Source organism: Symphalangus syndactylus, chromosome 22 (genome assembly GCF_028878055.3).
Source record: "Symphalangus syndactylus isolate Jambi chromosome 22, NHGRI_mSymSyn1-v2.1_pri, whole genome shotgun sequence".
NCBI classification, from domain to species: domain Eukaryota; kingdom Metazoa; phylum Chordata; class Mammalia; order Primates; family Hylobatidae; genus Symphalangus; species Symphalangus syndactylus.
In genome coordinates, this window is record NC_072444.2 from 73,552,327 (window position 1) to 73,569,106 (window position 16,780).

General features: G+C 44.9%; 1 protein-coding gene across 2 annotated transcripts in view; it reads left to right on the forward strand.

Moving 5' to 3' along the window:
* KIF5C (kinesin family member 5C) overlaps nucleotides 1-16,780 on the forward strand; it is a 155,429-nt gene continuing 138,649 nt past the window's right edge. Inside the window, exon 1 of one of the 2 annotated variants that reach the window (XM_063631013.1) lies at nucleotides 1-526. In XM_063631013.1, coding sequence (XP_063487083.1) covers nucleotides 401-526 — 126 coding nt within the window. In that variant the 5' untranslated portion in view covers nucleotides 1-400. The remainder of the gene's footprint in view (nucleotides 527-16,780) is intronic. The other variant, XM_055262657.2, reaches the window with a different exon arrangement.

Genomic DNA, 16,780 nt, shown 5'->3' on the forward strand with positions numbered 1-16,780 from the left:
CAAGGCGGCAGAGCGCGCTGGTGCTGATGCAGGATGGCTGAGCGCGCAGGAGCCCGGGAGGTCTGAGCCGGGCGAGGCTCGCTCCCTGCGCATCGCCTCCTCCGCCCGCCGCGTGGTCGCGGGCAGGTGGGCCGGGGGGCGCTGGGCAGGGGCGGGGCAGGGCCAGGGCAGGCCGGTCTGCAGCCGGAGGGGCCGGAACGGAGAAGCTGCCCACCTTCCCGGGCTCGGAGCGGCCGGGGCTGCCCAGCCGGCCGGGCTCGCGATGACCTGCTGAGAAGCGTCGTCGGAGGCTGCAGGAGGCGGCCTAGCTGTGGGCGGTGCGGCTCGCGGCCTCCTCCCTCGTCGTTCCCGGCCCCGGCCCCCCACCCATCCCCGCGCCCCCTCCCTACCGCCGGCCGAGATGGCGGATCCAGCAGAATGCAGCATCAAAGTGATGTGCCGGTTCCGGCCCCTCAACGAAGCGGAGATCGTCCGCGGGGACAAATTCATCCCCAAATTTAAAGGCGATGAGACCGTGGTGATCGGGGTAAGTGGCTGGGGCGTCTGCTTCCCCTGCTGCTCCGCGCCGCAGCTCGGCGCCCCGACGCCCCAGACGCAGCGGAGGTGTTTAGGCCGCCCCCTCGGACATTCCCGCGGGGCTGGCCTCTCGGGTGGACCTGACCAGAGACCCCTCGCCCCCAGCCCTATGGTTCCCTCCCGGGCGGGTGGAGAGGCGGTCGGGAGCGGCGGGCCGGGCGTGGGTGGCGGGGGTGGGGGTGGGGGGCGAGGACGGGCTCGGCGCCGCCATTGTTCGCCGGGTGGGGGCCCGGGTAAGCCCATTGTTCCCCACGTTCGCCTCGCCGCGTGGGTAGTGTATTCGGGTGACCCTCAAGCCGGGTGCCCAGGCCCCCTTTAAAGTGTGAGCTCTGCAACCCGCAAATGCTTCTGGGCATCAATCAATTCGATTTACCAAAAGCCTTGCCTCTTCTTCTCACGACCTTAGCAAAAAAGAAAGAAAAAGGGGTACAGGAAAATTTCTAGCCGCTTCTCGGAGCTCCCGCGGCAGTGTAGACGCGGCTCCCCGCGGTGTTTCACCTTGCTCGGCGCGCAGAAGGCGGAGGGTTGGGGGAGTACTGGTGGCCTCGGTGTCCCCTGGAGACCTGGTGTGTCTCCCGCTGCCTCTCACGCCTGGCTGCCCTGGATGTGGAGTCCCGGCTTGATCCCTCCCCTCTGGGATGACCTCCCTCCCATGTCTGCAGACCCTCTGATGCGCCTCACGCTGGGTGGAGAGGAGGCTGTGTCCGTCCACATCTGTGGGGCGAGGGGGCTCAGAGCGCAGCCAGATAGCCCTCTGTGCCAAGAGCAGAAGTTACTTTGTGCGGCTCAGACCCCCCTCCCTCTCTGTCTCCCTTCCCCAGCTTTTCTCCCCGACCCCCTCCCCCTACTTAGCTCGCTCTCTGCATCTGGGGCTGCTGGTGGGGGGAGGGAACACCAATGGATTTTAGTTCTTAAAGGAATCTGTCAGATGAAATACACCAGCCCGGTCCCCCGCCCCTTCCCCGCCCGCTGTCCGTAGCGTGTGTGGCTGATGGTGCCCCCTTTGTATGCGAGCCGCGTGGGGAGGGACCGAATTAATGGGAGCCTCCCGGTCCCCGCTGACACGTTCCTGGCAGCCTGCTCCAGGCTGCTGATGCAGCCTTCCCGTCCCCAGCATTGATTAAGTGATGTCATCCTGATCACTGAGCATGCTCTGACTAACCCCCTCCTCCCCTTCCTCCAGTGGCTGGTGTATTTAGGTCAAGTGATTGACAGGTGACAGTTTACCGAGGGTATTGCAGGAGTCCGCCTGGCCTTTCCAGGCGTTTTCCAGCCCAGGCGGTCCCCAGCATCTTTGCCAAGGTTGTCTGCCGCAGTCCCAGCAGTCCCAGCGAAGGGCCCTGGGGACCAGCAGGTGACAACTGTACCGTAAGGCGGGATTAAGGCGGGAGCTCTCCACGCTAGAGGAGCCTGGGCAAGGCTCTGGCCTCGGGGCTTTAACCTGTACCTCGCTTTAAAAGGCTGCTTCCCTTGACGACCTCTTCCCATCTCCCCATTTTCACAGTCATCAGGAAAGTCTGACCCCCAAACGCTGTGTGGATGGGCGATCATTCTGCGAGCTGACCTATGAGGGCAGGAAAGCGGGGTTTTCTCTCTGTTTAGTGTTAAACTTGCAGAGAAGATATAAGCTACGATTATTGATGAGGAAGGAAATTCTGCAGTTAATGGCAGATAAGTGTTAGTGACATATACATGGGCAGTACCTGGGGCATATAGTGACTTATTTGGTTTACAGCTCTCAGCCAGGATCTGCCTACAGCCTGATCTGCTACTTTCTGAGCCAGGCTATGGTTTAGATAGAGTGGGAGTTACTGGGGACATCTAGTCCCTGCCCCTTGGCTTGTAACAATTTTTAAACAAGTAATTGTGCAGTACTGGAACATGTTCTGGCCACCCTATTTTTTTCCCAGAGGTTTTGAAGAGCCTGAAGAAGTTTTTCTTCTCCCCTCCTCCCTCCTCCCCCATCCCCTTTCCCCTCTCCCCTCTCCCTTCTCCTCCTCTTCCTCTTCTCCTAGAACCAACGAAGTGAAGTAATAAATAATTTTCCTTGACCTGTATGCAAGGCAGAGATCCTTAATTTTAGAATTATCCTTCTTTAATATGACATTGCTATGAGTATATATTTCCTCATCTAAATATACATATATTAGTGGCTAAATAAATTAAAACCAAGTCACCATATTAAAGAAGTTTAAGTAAAAATCGTGGATGTGAATATACACATTGCTTTTCAACTGTAAAGTAAGTTTTGCTTATCCTACTATAATCCTTTAATACAACAGTTTTCAGTTTTTCTAAGGTAAACTTTTTATTGAAATGAAGCATTCATATAGAAAACTGTTATCATAAGTATACAGCTTGATGACTTTTTATAAAGTAAATGCTCCCTGTAACCACCTCACAGACTAAGAAACAGACATTTCAGGACCCTAGAAATCCCACTTGTGGCCCTTCCAGTCCCTAACTTCCCCTGCTTCAGGGTAACCACGATTCTGACTTCTGATGCTGTTAGTTTTGCTTGTTTCTTTTTAACTTTATGTTACATAAAACCATAGCGTATGTTCTCTTTTGTGTGTGGTTTCTTGGGATTAAGTGTTATGCTTGTCAAATTCATCCTCATTGTTTTGTAGTATTCCATGATTTGTCTACTGACTGTTGATGGATATTTGGGTAGTTGCCAGTTTGGGGCTAATATGGCTAGTGCTGCTATGAATATTCATTTACGTATCTTTTGGTGAGTGCATGTACAGACTAGAAGACTGCCAGATACTGAAGGGTTTGGGAGTTGGGTTGGCATGTGCCAGGATCCTTCCCGTTCCTAATTGGTAATGTGGCACTAAAGGAAATGAGGGTTCTGGCAGTCTGTATCATGCCATATACAATGAGTAGAATGGTCCCAAGTCAGTTCAACTGGAGCCGGCGGACATGGCTCAGTTGCAAGTGAAAACTGTCTGAGATGTACACAACCTTCCTTAGTTCTAGGGGCACAGACTGGGGATGACCAAAGAAGCCCAGATCATCCAGAAATATGTCACCTTCAAACAGAGACAAGTAAAGAATGAATTTTGGTGGAGTTATCTGTTAGTCCAAATTCAGAATCCCAGAAATTCTTTGTGTTTTTGAAACCAGGGTCATTTTTTCCCTTAAAGTTCTGTTTGTTATGGAGATATATTCCAAGAAAGAGATTTTACAGGTGGAGTTTCTAGATTTCTCTTTTATGAAAATGTCCTGACTGGGAGAAATGTTCTCCATTACTCCTGCAGTTTTTCAGCTTTGTGCAGAGCTGTCTTTCCCTGACCACACCAGCCACAATCTTTCCCCCACTTTGAACTCCTATAGCATTTGTTTTGTATATTATCTCCTAAGTTTTTTTGCCTTGGATTATTATTAGCTTTGGTCATATGTCTAATGACATTGTAAGCCATGTTTAGAGACAAGAACCGTGCATATTTTGCTCCTTTATACTTCCCAGGGCTTTGTCCGTAGAAGGCACTTAGTAAATATTTATCCATCTCTTTGTGAATTCTAGAAACTTAACTTTGGTATATTTAACATAGTTTACAGAGTTTTTATTGGCTGTAGGCTGTGGGGAGTAGTTAAAAAATAATTTTAAAGATAAGTGCTGTTTCTCTGAGTGGGCCTGGTAAGATAGCATATATAATACTTAAAATGATATAAGAAAATTGGGAAAGAACTGCATTCAGCCTTGGCAAAAATTAGAAGAGCTAAAGACACTGATGATGAACTAGAAGTAGAGGGTGGGGGTGGGTAAGTGATTAGAAAAGAGGCTCCCTCCCGTAACACATTAATTTTTCAGCAAAAATATTGGATTTACAGCATTTCTCAGAGTACTCCATTAGCTGCTAAAAGTCCCGGTGAGTCATCCATTACTTTGGGTACTGCCTATTGGTTTTGAAGCAACTGTATTAATGGAAGCTCTCTGACATGGTGAGTTCCCAGTAAAGTTCTTTGAAATGGACTTGCACACTTCACTTTCCTCTTATTGGGCTTTTCTCTTGTTTGCAGTCCTGAGAAAGCAGGTCTTGTTAAAGATGAGTGCTTCCTCCTGAGGGAACATAAGTTATGGCCTAAGAGCCAGAGCAAAACATCAGCCACAAACCCTGAGCTGGAAAGTGGCCCCAGTCTTCAGAAGCTTAGGTTCTTTCTTGGCAGTGGATGGATGGGGAAGGGGCCTGGAGACCCTGGAGACCAAATCCAAGCCTGAGTTAGGATTTTAGAGATTAAGTGAAGAAATATGGCTACACCTTAAAACTTTTCTTTTTTCCAAGTAATGGTCTTCCAAAGCAATAACATTAAAACAATTTTTTTTTTTTTTTTTCAAATTTACACGCAGTAATACCACTTTTTTTTTTTTCTTTGAGACTGAGTCTTGCTCTGTCACCCAGGCTGGAGTGCAGTGGTGTGACCCTGGCTTATCACAACCTCTGCCTCCTGGGTTCAAGCAATTCTCCTGCCTCAGCCTCCCAAGTAGCTGGGACCACAGGCATGTGCTACCACACTCAGCGAATTTTTGTACTTTTAGTAGAGATGGGGTTTCACCATGTTGGCCAGGCTGGTCTTGAACTCCTGACTTCAGGTGATCCACCTGCCTCGGCCTCCCAAAGTGCTGGGATTACAGACATGAGCCACTGCACCCAGCCAGTAATACCACTTTTTTGGTGTATAGTTCTATGCTTTGGGCAAATACATAGAGATCTGTAACTATCTTGTATTAATTAGTTTTCTGTTGCTGCCATAACAAGTTACTAGAAACTTAAAAGGCTTAAAACAACACATTTATTTTATGTCACAGTTTTTATAGGTCAGAAGTCCAGCAGGTGGGCTGATGTTTAGAGTCTTATAAAGCCACAATTAAGATATTGGCAGGGCTATGCTTTTTTTCTGGAGGGTCTAGGGAAGGATCCATTTCTTAGCTCACCAGATTGGTGGCAGATTTCAGTTTCTTGTGGTTGTAGGACTGAGGCACCCACTTCCTTGCTAACTGTAGCTGGGGGCTATTCTCAGCTTCTAGAGGCCACTCTCAGGTTGTAGCTACTTGCTCCCCTTCCTCCATCTTCAAAGCTGGCAGCAGCAGGTCAAGGCCCTCTCTTTCAGGCATGCATGTCTCTGATTCTTCTTCCTCCTTCCACTTTTGAAGACCCATGTGGTTACACTGAGCTCCCCACCCGAGTAATCTGAGATAATATTCCTCCTTTAAGGTCATCTGATGAGCAACCTTAATTGTATCTGAAATTGCTTTGTAAAGTTCCATTTACCATGTAACAATATATTCACAAATTGCAGGGATTAGGGTATAGACATCTTTTGGGGCCATTATTCTGCCTACCACACACCACCATTATCAAGAGTCAAAACAGTTTTATTACTCCAAAACATAAATAAAATAAAAGCCCGTATGCTTCTCTGGCAACCACTTACCTGTCTTCCTCTCTATAATTTTGCCTTTTACAGATTGTCATAAAATGGAATTATACATTAAGTATCTTTCTGAGTCTTGGTTCTTTCAGTTAAAAATTCTTTGAGATTTATTTATGTATGTGTATCATTAATTCATCTTTGTTTGCTTAGTATTCCATTGAATGGATATACCATAGTTTATTCAGTTGTTGAAAGACATTTGGATTGCTTCCAGTTTGGTATGATTATGAATAAAGCTGCTATAAACCTTTGTATATAGGTTCTGTGTGAGTATACATTTTTATTTCTCTTGGGTAAATATCCAGGAATGGGATTGCTGGGTTGTAAAGTAACCATACGGTTAACTCTATAAGAAACTGCCAAACTGTTTTCTAAAGTGGTTGTACCAATTTGCTTTTCCATCTAAAAGCAGTAACATTTTAAACCAAAGTAAGTTTATTTAGTCACTTTGTCTAAGTGCATTCTAGTCTAGTAGTGTCAGGATGTATCAGTTCTTCATTCCTCTGTGCCCTAAATTCAGAGATGTTTATATCACCTGAAATGGGTTAGTGGTTTCCTTCACATGTACCCTGTGAAATCATGGACTGAGTCAATATCATAGAGAGCTGTAATCTGGCGTGTGTCACTGAGGCCACTCACTATTCACAGTAGGCACACAATCAGTGAATGGGGTGGGTAGAGGTAGCAGGAAGAGAGACAAAACCGAGTGTAGATTCGCTAGCTAAAGAAAAAACCTAGTTTTTTTTTTTTTTTTTCAAGTTGCTGAGCTTTCCTGGGCATGAGTTTTCTCGTATTGAAAGTACAGATAATAATTACTTACTTCACAGGGTCATTTGGATGAAATGAAGTGGTGAGACAGCGTCTGGCAGAGAGAATATGCTCAATAGGCGCTGATTACCTCCTATGTCTCCTATTCCCTTGGTGACCTTCCTCATGTCAACATTAGCTTTGGCCCCACAAATTAGTGCCCTCTTCTGGCTATCCCCTGAAAACCCTTCCTGCATTCCCATTTCTTAGGCATTTGTTCACCCCATTCTCCTGGTTGGAATCCCTACTGTTTTCATCTATTTCTGGTATTTCTAACTATCCTTGAAGGCAAAGCTAATGTTTCATTTAGCTCTAGACTACATTAGCTGTTCCTTTGTCATCATGCATAAGATGTTTGTGTGTGTGTGTGTGTGTGTGTATATCTTCCCATGTAGCTTTTTCTTTTTTTTAATTAAATTTTTGTCTCCTTTACTGTAGTTGTGTAGTTGCTTAGTAAATGTATCTTGACTGAAGGTTTTTTTTTCCCCCTTTCCCTGCCTGAAATCAAGACTCCATAAATGCCAACTTCTGCATTTCTGTAAATAACTTGGGTATCACTGGAGACTGCCTTCTGCCCCACCTGTGCTTGTCTGGCCCTACTCCCCTATTTAATGCTGTTTTCCATTCTCAGCTCTTCTTCCCATTCACAGTTGGAAACCTCCCCCTATCTTTGATTTCCCTCTAGTCCTTACCTCAGGTTTGCCACCTGTGTCTACTTATGTAAAAAAAGCAAAAACAAATTGCCTACTCCCTAATGGTTTCTCTTGAGCTAAAAAAAAAAAAAAAAGCCCCTTGACAGATCCAGTCTCACCTTACTTTCTTTCAGGTTTTTTTTCATAAAGTTCTAGTTTTGTGGCTGAGAGAGCTCTCCCCATAACCCATTTGCTGCACGTCAACCAAGTTCCTTTTAGTAGGAATTGAGTCGTTGAGTTTGAGGTTGTTTGTAAATATCATAGACAACTCGGGAGAAAACTATTTTAGATTCATCATAGTGTCTTCACAGCACCGAACCTGAGGGGGAGTCAGATAGCCAGGATGAACTCTGAGCTCTGAGCTCTGCCACTTCTTATCTGTGAGAACTTGGGCAAATTCCTAAACCACGCTGAGTTCCAGTTTTCTCACCTGTAAAATAGAGATAACAACACTCTCCACTGTCTAGGGCCGTTGTGTGCTAAGCCCAGTGGCTAGTCCACGGCAGGCATCCAGATAAGGCCCAGTAGTGCTTAGTTCTCTACACTGTTGTCCGCCTGATTAATCTTAGGAAGGTACAGACCCTTCAGAGGTTCCCCTGTGCCCTCAGGTTGGAAACCAGATGCTTCAGTAGGGGCATTCCAGGCCCTCCATACTGCGGGCCTGCCTACTCCCTAGCCTTACCCCTCACCCCATATTTCATCTGTGCTTCTGTTGCCCCTCAAGAAGATTAGGCTGCTCAATGCCCATCCCTTTTCCCTCAGCTGCTCACATCAACCCAAATGCCTGGGGAGACTATCCTCAAAGCTCACCTGCATGGCCTGTGAGCTTTGGAAGGGCATCCATTCGCCTTTAGACTCTCAGCCCACAATACCTCCTCTGACACTTTTTCTGATCAGCCCCTCTCTCCCCCTTCTGCCAGCCAGGTGGAATCAGCCCCTTCCCCCTAAGCATCACTGTACTTTGCCCTTCCCCAGTAGAGCATTTCATTTATTTGGTAAATCTGTCCTTTCCTCCAATTAGGCTGAAAACCTTGAGGGCAGGAAATTGTGTCCCATTTATTTCCGTCTCCAAGGCCTGGAACAAGGCCTAGAACAGAGTAGTTGCTCAGTATAAGATGTCTTTTGAAAAACATGAAAGGGTGCTGACCCTCCTTGGCTGTTAGAGTTTGGGATTATTTGCTTGGATTGTCACTTTGACCTCTGTCCAGCTCTGGCAATTTTTCTTTCCTTCTTTAGACATCTTTATGGTTTTGTTATTATTGTCTTAAAATAAATAGCTTCTTTTTGTATATGTGGGGTTCCCAATATGTTGCCTGCTCAGTGAAGAAAATTTAGACCACGCAAAAAAATCATAAAGAAGGTAAAAATTGCATTTTGGCCAGGCGCAGTGGCTCACACCTGTAATCCCAGCACTTTGAGAGGCCGAGGCGGGTGGATCACGAGGTCAGGAGATCAAGACCATCCTGGCTAACATGGTGAAACCCTGTCTCTACTAAAAATACAAAAAATTAGCCGGGCATGGTGGCAGGCGCCTATAGTCCCAGCTACTTGGGAGGCTGTGGCAGGAGAATGGCGTGAACCTGGGAGGCGGAGCTTGCAGTGAGCTGAGATCTCGCCACTGCACTCCAGCCTGGGCGAAAGAACGAGACTCTGTCTCAAAAAAAAAAAAAACAAAAAAATTACATTTAATTTTACTAACCAGAAAACACGACAATTAACATTTTATTGTATATTCCAGTTCTTTTCTATTCTTACAACACACTTTGTTTTAAAACAAAGATATTTTATAAAATCTATTTTAAAACTCTTTTTTACTTAATAGTATAGTATACTAAACTAAATGCTGATGTCTGAAGTCTAATGTACTATACTTTTTCAGCATTTTAAAAGTTGCATATAATTTCATTATATGCCTAATCAATACTTTATTTCCTACTGATGGACCTTTGTTTTTCTGTTTTTTTTTTCCTATTATAAACAAAGGCATGATATAAACAGTGGTCCACATACCTCCTTGTGGACTTGCCCAATTATTTTGTTAGAATACATTCCTAGAATTGAGATTACTGGGTAAGAGGATATACAAGATGATTTTAAGACACCCAGCACAGTTTTTGAGAGGGAGCAATTTAGAAATAGCAAATTGTCTTCTGTTTTATAGTCTCACTTCTCTGCTCACCCCATAGAACTGCTGCCAGTTTGTCTCATAAAGCATCCCTTCATATTCGAGCTAAATTAAATTCTTACCGAGGGTATGTGCTTTGTCATGCACTGTTAACCCCCAGATCCGGAACATGGCAATGCCTTCAGACTTTTAATGTAAACCATAGGATTTTGTAGGCTGTCTCTTGTCAGTTTCAATATCCTAAAGGATGTTGTTTGTTGGAGGTGATCAAAAGCTAAATCTCTCTCTGGAGGCAGACAGAGACAGAGGCCAAGATTGTAGTCTTAGAGAAAAATAGGATGGATATACCCTTTCTTTTTGGCGCTCACATTGAATGGCCTGTGATATCTTCTGGGCAATGGTAAGCTGAGAAAGGGAAAAAACAGCCCCCTGAGAGAAGCCTTAGACAGGACTGCTTTTTCTCTCCCCGCTTGATTCCTAGACTCTTTTAGAAAACTTATTATATAAAATTTCAAACATATACCAAAGTAGAAAGAATAACAAAATGTACTTATCAACCAGTTTTAACCATGATCAGCAAATGGCCAATCTTATTTTTTGTATACTCTCCTGACCTTTCTCCCCAACCTCACTAGATTGCTTTAAAGCGAAATCTTAACATCTCATATCTGTTGATCCACAAACTTCAATATGTATCTCTTTATTTTTAACATAACCACAACAACACTATCACACATAAAATATTAACAGTAATTCCTACTATCAAATACCCAGGCAGTTCTACTTTTCTTCTTGCAGTTGGTTTGCTCAAATCAGAAGACTAGGTACTGTTAATTTCCAGCGAGGAGAAAGACATGCTCATACATGTTGACCTTGAAACAAGAGGAGCCTTTTGCCCTGATAGACTTGTCTAGTGTAGAGTCAGGTGTGGTGGTAAAAGCACACACGGGGCCATCAGGGCTAACCAAGATTCCCAGCCTATCCCCCCTCACAATGGCCATGTCCCAATTTTTTTTTTTTTGAGATGGATTCTCACTCTGTCTCCCAGGCTGGAGTGCAATGGCACGATCTTGGCTCACTGCAACCTCCGCCTCCCAGGTTCAAGCAATTCTCCTGTCTCAGCCTCCCTAGTAGCTGGGATTACAGGTGCGTGCCATCACGCTTTACTAATTTTTTGTATTTTAGTAGAGACGGGGTGTCGCCATGTTGCCCAGGCTGGATTCGAACTCTTGAGCTCAAGCAATCCATCTGCCTTGGCCTCCCAAAGTGCTAGGATTATAGGCGTGAGCCACCGTGCCTGGCCCAGTCATATCCCAATTATCCTTTGTAATCCACTAGTGCCACTGTGTCAGGGTCACCTGGAAAGCTATTTAAAGAGCTTCCTGCTCTGTGGCCTTCTCCCTGCTGCTGCTTCACCTTGCCTTAGCTTGTGTAAGCATCAGGGAAACAGGCAAATGCGTCTCATTTGTCTTCAGAACCCTCGCTTATTAGATCGCCATCAACTACATTTGGAGCAGTCCTCTTAAGTGTGTCTAGGTGTATTGCATATCACCTTTTCCGCCAGTGCATACCCATCCTTGATATGAACTGAACGCTGGAAAATACGTCCACAGGGCTGAAGAGAAAGCATATATGTGAGAGCAGAATTCAGCGCAACACAGTACTTTAATGAAAAAGGTTCGTAGTTCTCTTTTTATGTTTCATATTCCTCTTCTCATTAAAGAAAAACTTTTGAAGGGAGATGGAGTTGGAGGAAAAGTGCAAATAAAAAACAAACCCCGGTGATTTATGCCTTTAGCATCTTTGGCTGCAGGGTATGTTCTTAAGAGCTGGAGATCACTAATAGTATTTTAGAAGCATTTTATTTGAAGATATTTGTTACACAATTCTGTATTGACACATGGTGGGACTCTTTCTTTGTCAGGCTTACTCTTTTAGTGGTCTCTCCCATTTCCAGGTCTTATTTTGCCTTATTTTGCCAAGCAGTCGGCTTCAGTTCTCTGAGGAGGTTATATCATAGTTTTTCTCTGAACGACCTGTCTGGCACCTCACTCCTAAGAGATGATTGATTTTCACCTGGGAATCTGGGCACATAACAACTCCATCGATATTAGAAACTTTGGATGGTCATGGGGGAAGGGACTTCTGTTCCCCTTTCACAGCCACCTCTTGCCCCATAGACAGGGACAAATGCCAATCTGGTCAGTATCCAAACCTCTCCCAGTCCTGGTTCCTGGTGGGCAGGATCCCAAGTGAGGCTGTCAGTTCCTTCCTGCATCTGCCCTCTGTGACAGGCTGACCTCTGTAGGGTCTGGTTTCCTGGGATGGCTTCCAGGGCCGACTTCTTGCTCTCCTCTCTGAATGCTGCTGAGGGGATAAGTTCAGCTGGCTCCATACATTCAGGCCCAACTAGGCTGGTCTTAAGGTTTAGAATAGGTTAGGCTGCAGGATGTTGGGTGGGGAGGTAAGGAAATGGGAAGACTCCACATAAGCCTCCTCACCTGGGTCTTTGGCCAGGTTCCGTATTGGGATGATAGGTGTGGGTGACCTACCTAGGTGGTGCTTGGATACCTGGAGTATCACTATTCTTGTGTAGATCAGACTTGCCCACCCAGCTTGGAAGAGGCTGTTAGGGGAGGCTTCTGGCACTGGGTCCCTGGTACTAATGTCATCATGATAGCATCAAATCCCTCTAACTACTAATTGTTTGTTTATATGATATTTGTTGTAAAGTAGACTTTAGAAGGGAAGGAAGTAGTTAGCTGTTCCAGAATAATTAATTACTTCACTAAAAAACACGACCTGCTAATTATCTGTTCAAACAAGTGGGAGAAAAAACACCCAGACTCCCCTAGGATATATCCTAGAGTAACAGCACTTGCTTGCTCATGTGTTTGTTAAAATTTTCTTAATAAATATGGCTCTTGGTAAAGACTGGCTTGAGGATCTATTTGAAACAATATTTTCTGGTCTAGACATTTATCCAAAAGAGTTTGAAAGGGGGAAAATATACACCTGTTTGATAGCTACTTCCTTAGTAACATTGCGCTGGCCAAATGGTAGCTGCACATGATTACTGGGCACCTGTAATGTAGGTAGTCAAATTGGGATAAGCAGTAGGTATAAAATAGCCATCAAATTTCAAAGACTTAGTACACAAAAAGTAAAATATTTTACTAGTATTTAAAAATATTCATTACATGTTGAAATGATAGTATTTTGGATATGTTAGGTTAAGTAAGTTATTAATAAAATGAATTTCACCTCTTTCTTTGTACTTCTTTTAATGAGGCTGCTAGAAAATTTAAAATTATATGTGTGGCTCACATTTGTGGTTGGCATTGCATTTCTCTTGGACAGCACAGCTGTAACATTTAGATGTGATATTCTGATTTTTTTTTTTTGCCTTTATTTCAGTTTCACTTTGATATGTGTAGATTCTACTGTGTGCTAAGCTCAGTACTAAGCATCATGGATTTACTATGATAAGTAAGACAAGATCCCTGCTATCAATAACCTAAGTCCAATTGGGGGAAAGCAAATTTAAAAAAATCGCTTGGTATCAGTGCCCAAACACAAGTGGAAAGAAGACATAGGTGGAGCCAAACAGAGAAAGCACATTCGATTCTGTTCAGGGAAACCTCAGGCAGAGGGACAATTTGATTCTTACTTTGAAGCTGGGGTAGGAAATCTGCTTAGAAAATGTAAAATTTGCTTTTTTTTTTTTTTTTAATTCAACTTCCATTTTCGATGGAGGGGTTACATGTGCAGGTTTGTTACTGGGGTATCTTGCACCCAGGCAGGGACTATAGTACCCAGTAGGTACTTTTTCACCCTACGCCCCCTTCCCACCCTCCCCACGCTAGTAGTCCGCTTCGGTTACTTTGCACTTCTCCGTAGCTGCTTCACATGTTTGCGTTTTGAATGTTGTTGAGGAAAGATGCGAAAAAGAATGTGTGCTGGAGGCTGGCCCCTCCCCGCCCCTATCACTACCCCTTCCCCGCGCAGCAAGGGCTACGACCCCGCGGGTCCCCGCTGAGCACCGCAGCAATTAAGTACGTGCAAGCCATTTGCGGCAGCGGGTTTGAGATGCGTTCGTAGTGGGTGACATTGAGAACCCCCATAGGCGACACGGGCGCCTGGTCTCTGAGAGGTGGCATGCTGCCTGCCGCCCTGGTGCCTGGCTCCCCCGGAAGGGGCCCCCAGTCGCCGGCCCCGGGAAGGCACTCCAGGCTCGCGGCTCCTCTGGGGTCGCCTCTGCGGGCGGCCTGTTTCCAATTTCCAGGCGAGGAGCGACGCGGTGATGCAAATCTGCCACTTACCTTCTGTCACCATTCTGCCGCTAACGCTAGGAATGATGAAACCTCCTGTTCTGGAAATGCATTTCGCTTTAGCACCAGCGCCTTCTAATGAGGTCCTTCCGCCCCGCGGGACAAAAGCGCCCATTAGGGGGCCCTGTGGTGGGAGGCGGCCACTCCGCTTGGCGCCGTGAGGGAAACCAAGGAAACCGCCTTTGTCGCTCACAGGTGCCTCTTTTTGTCCTGGCCTCTGCTTGTGGAAGAGGTCGCCTTGCAGGTGAAGGCCATACAGCTCTTTGGAGAAGGAGTCTGATTCTGTGCTGAAAAATCTCTCTTCCCAACCCCCACTCAGGTCTGTGTTGTCTGGGTTGGCACAGAATTGATTTTTTTCCTCCTTTGTAAATAAATGGCATAAACGCTATGATGGTAACATGAAAGCAAGCACCAAATGCAGCCCTAATCTCCCCACCCTACATCTTCCATTTTATTTTTTCTATCCTCCTTTCTTCTTTTGGTTGGTGCTTTGTTCATTGGGATCTCGGCTTTCCCTTACTCTAGGTGATGGGTTAATGAGCATCTGCATGCACAGAGCTGTGTTGTTTTGTTGAATTACTTCTGGAGGATAAATTCTCCAGAAGCCGATTTCCTGGAACCAATGCTGTGAACATTTTAATTTGATCCTATGAAATATTATCCTATTGCTTTCCATACAGGGTCTACTAATCCCTACAACCATCAGGAATGTATGAGTGTCCCATATGGTGGTTAATTCATTTTTGAAATAAAGGAGATGAATCATTTGAAAAGATTTGGAGAGCAATGGTCTGGGATTCATGTATCTTAGCAATTTTTTCCCTGTCTTTTCCTCTGATATATATGAATTGTAAAGTAATTGTATAACTATTTAGCAAACTATTTTAACTTGGAATATTGTTGCCAGTCAGCACTCTGGGGGCCAGGCTGGTGGGAGGGGAGTCTCCTGGGCTATATAGAGGGAGGAAGGACTTGGAGGGGTTGCTGTACCCCACTCCCCAACATCCATCAACTGGTGGAGGAATTGGTTGGAGATGGTGATTTCCACTTGGGACTAACTCAGGGCTTGTCTCACATGCTCACAGATGTAATTATTTCTGCTATTGCATTGGATGAGCTTCAGACCTTTGGTATTCCAATAGCAGCACCCATGGGGATCCGTTTCACTTAGATGATCTGGCACTATGTTTGACTGCTTCTGGTAGGAATCCATCCTTCTTCTGGGAGGTGTGGTGACACCACTTACAAGGCATTACTTCATGCTTTGATGGTTATGGATACTCAGGGATCCGCACGTCTTTAGTTCTGGAAGAGCTCAGCCACCAGGCACATCATCCTCTGGGCATCACTGGCAAGCCCGGGGGCCGGGACAGGAGAACCTGAGTAAAGTAAACAAAAGGAAAAGTAATATGAGGAGGAAATTAGGGTGGAAAAACAGAGGAAAGGAATGCTGTGGGCCCCCTTTCTGGGTGCATTTGCTATCTTAATTTAGAAGACATGACATGTTTCCTTTTCTATAAAATTTTGAGTACAAAATGCTGCTCTTTATTGCGTAGGTTTAGTCACTCAAATACAGAGGTCCTTTTTGGTGCCTTAACTATCATGTTGAGTACCATTACTTCAGAAACTAACTGGTTTGTGAAAAATTTACCTATACTGCTGTTATACCTATTTATAAGCTATAAACAATAACTTTTAAAAATGTTTAAATAGAGATACTTTTTGCATACAACTTAAAGAACACACAAGGCATAAAGAGAAAAGGAAAGATGGAATAACAGTTTCTACAGGGGAGAAAAGGTATTCAAGATGATCACTGTTCCAGCCTGGGAAACCTAGCAAGACCCTGCCTCTACAGAATCTTTTTAAACATTAGCCAGGTATGGTCATGCGCACCTGTAGTGCCAGCTACTTGGGAGGCTGAAGCAGGAAGATCACTTGAGCCTAGGAGTTGGAGGCTGCAGGTAGCTATGATTGCACCACTGCATTCCAGCCTGGGCAACAGAGCGAGACCCTGACTCTGAACAAAAAAAAGAGCAGTGATCACTGTGTGAGAAAGAACAAGGAAGCATGTGAGCCACTTTCGAGAGGCCTCAGTATAGAGGAGACAGTAAGGTGGCTAGAAAGGGGATTGGATGTGGAGGGGCTTGAAAGAGGGCTACAGGAATTGAAATTTGATTTAGTTGAGTTGGTATTCCACTCTATCCTATAGTTGGATCAGAAATACTTGCATGAGACATTTCTCCTTAAATAGTGTGTCTTTTGACCTCAAATAACCCTTTTCAGGTTCCCATGAGGATGGGTACTGTTGAAGTTTGCATTTCACAGTTTTATGGCTGGTAGCCCAAATGAGTTTCAACTGTTATGTGTTCTTGACTTGGCATCCAAAAGGATAAATATATGAATATCTTATTTAATTAATTAATAGTTGGAGGATGACATTGTTCTGGCTACTGGTTATCATATATATTATATATATAGATCACCAGATTTCAAGGAATTGACATACCATGAAGTATGCATAAATTAAGCCACTAAAAGTAAAGTATAATACAGTAACTTAAGGCATTTTTCTGTTGATATAGATGTTCCCTGGAAGAATTTTGCATTGTGGGTAAGAACTGTCCCATTTGGGATATTGCATATTTCAAAGGCTCCTGAGTGTACAGTAGTAGTTTCATGTCTGTTGAACTTGCTTATCATTTTGAGGGAAGAGGTGGTAGAAAACAATCCTATAAATGGCTTAATATTGGCAGAATTCCTTTGGTACTAAATTTCCTTCCAGAAGATGTAATTTATTCAGGAAAGTG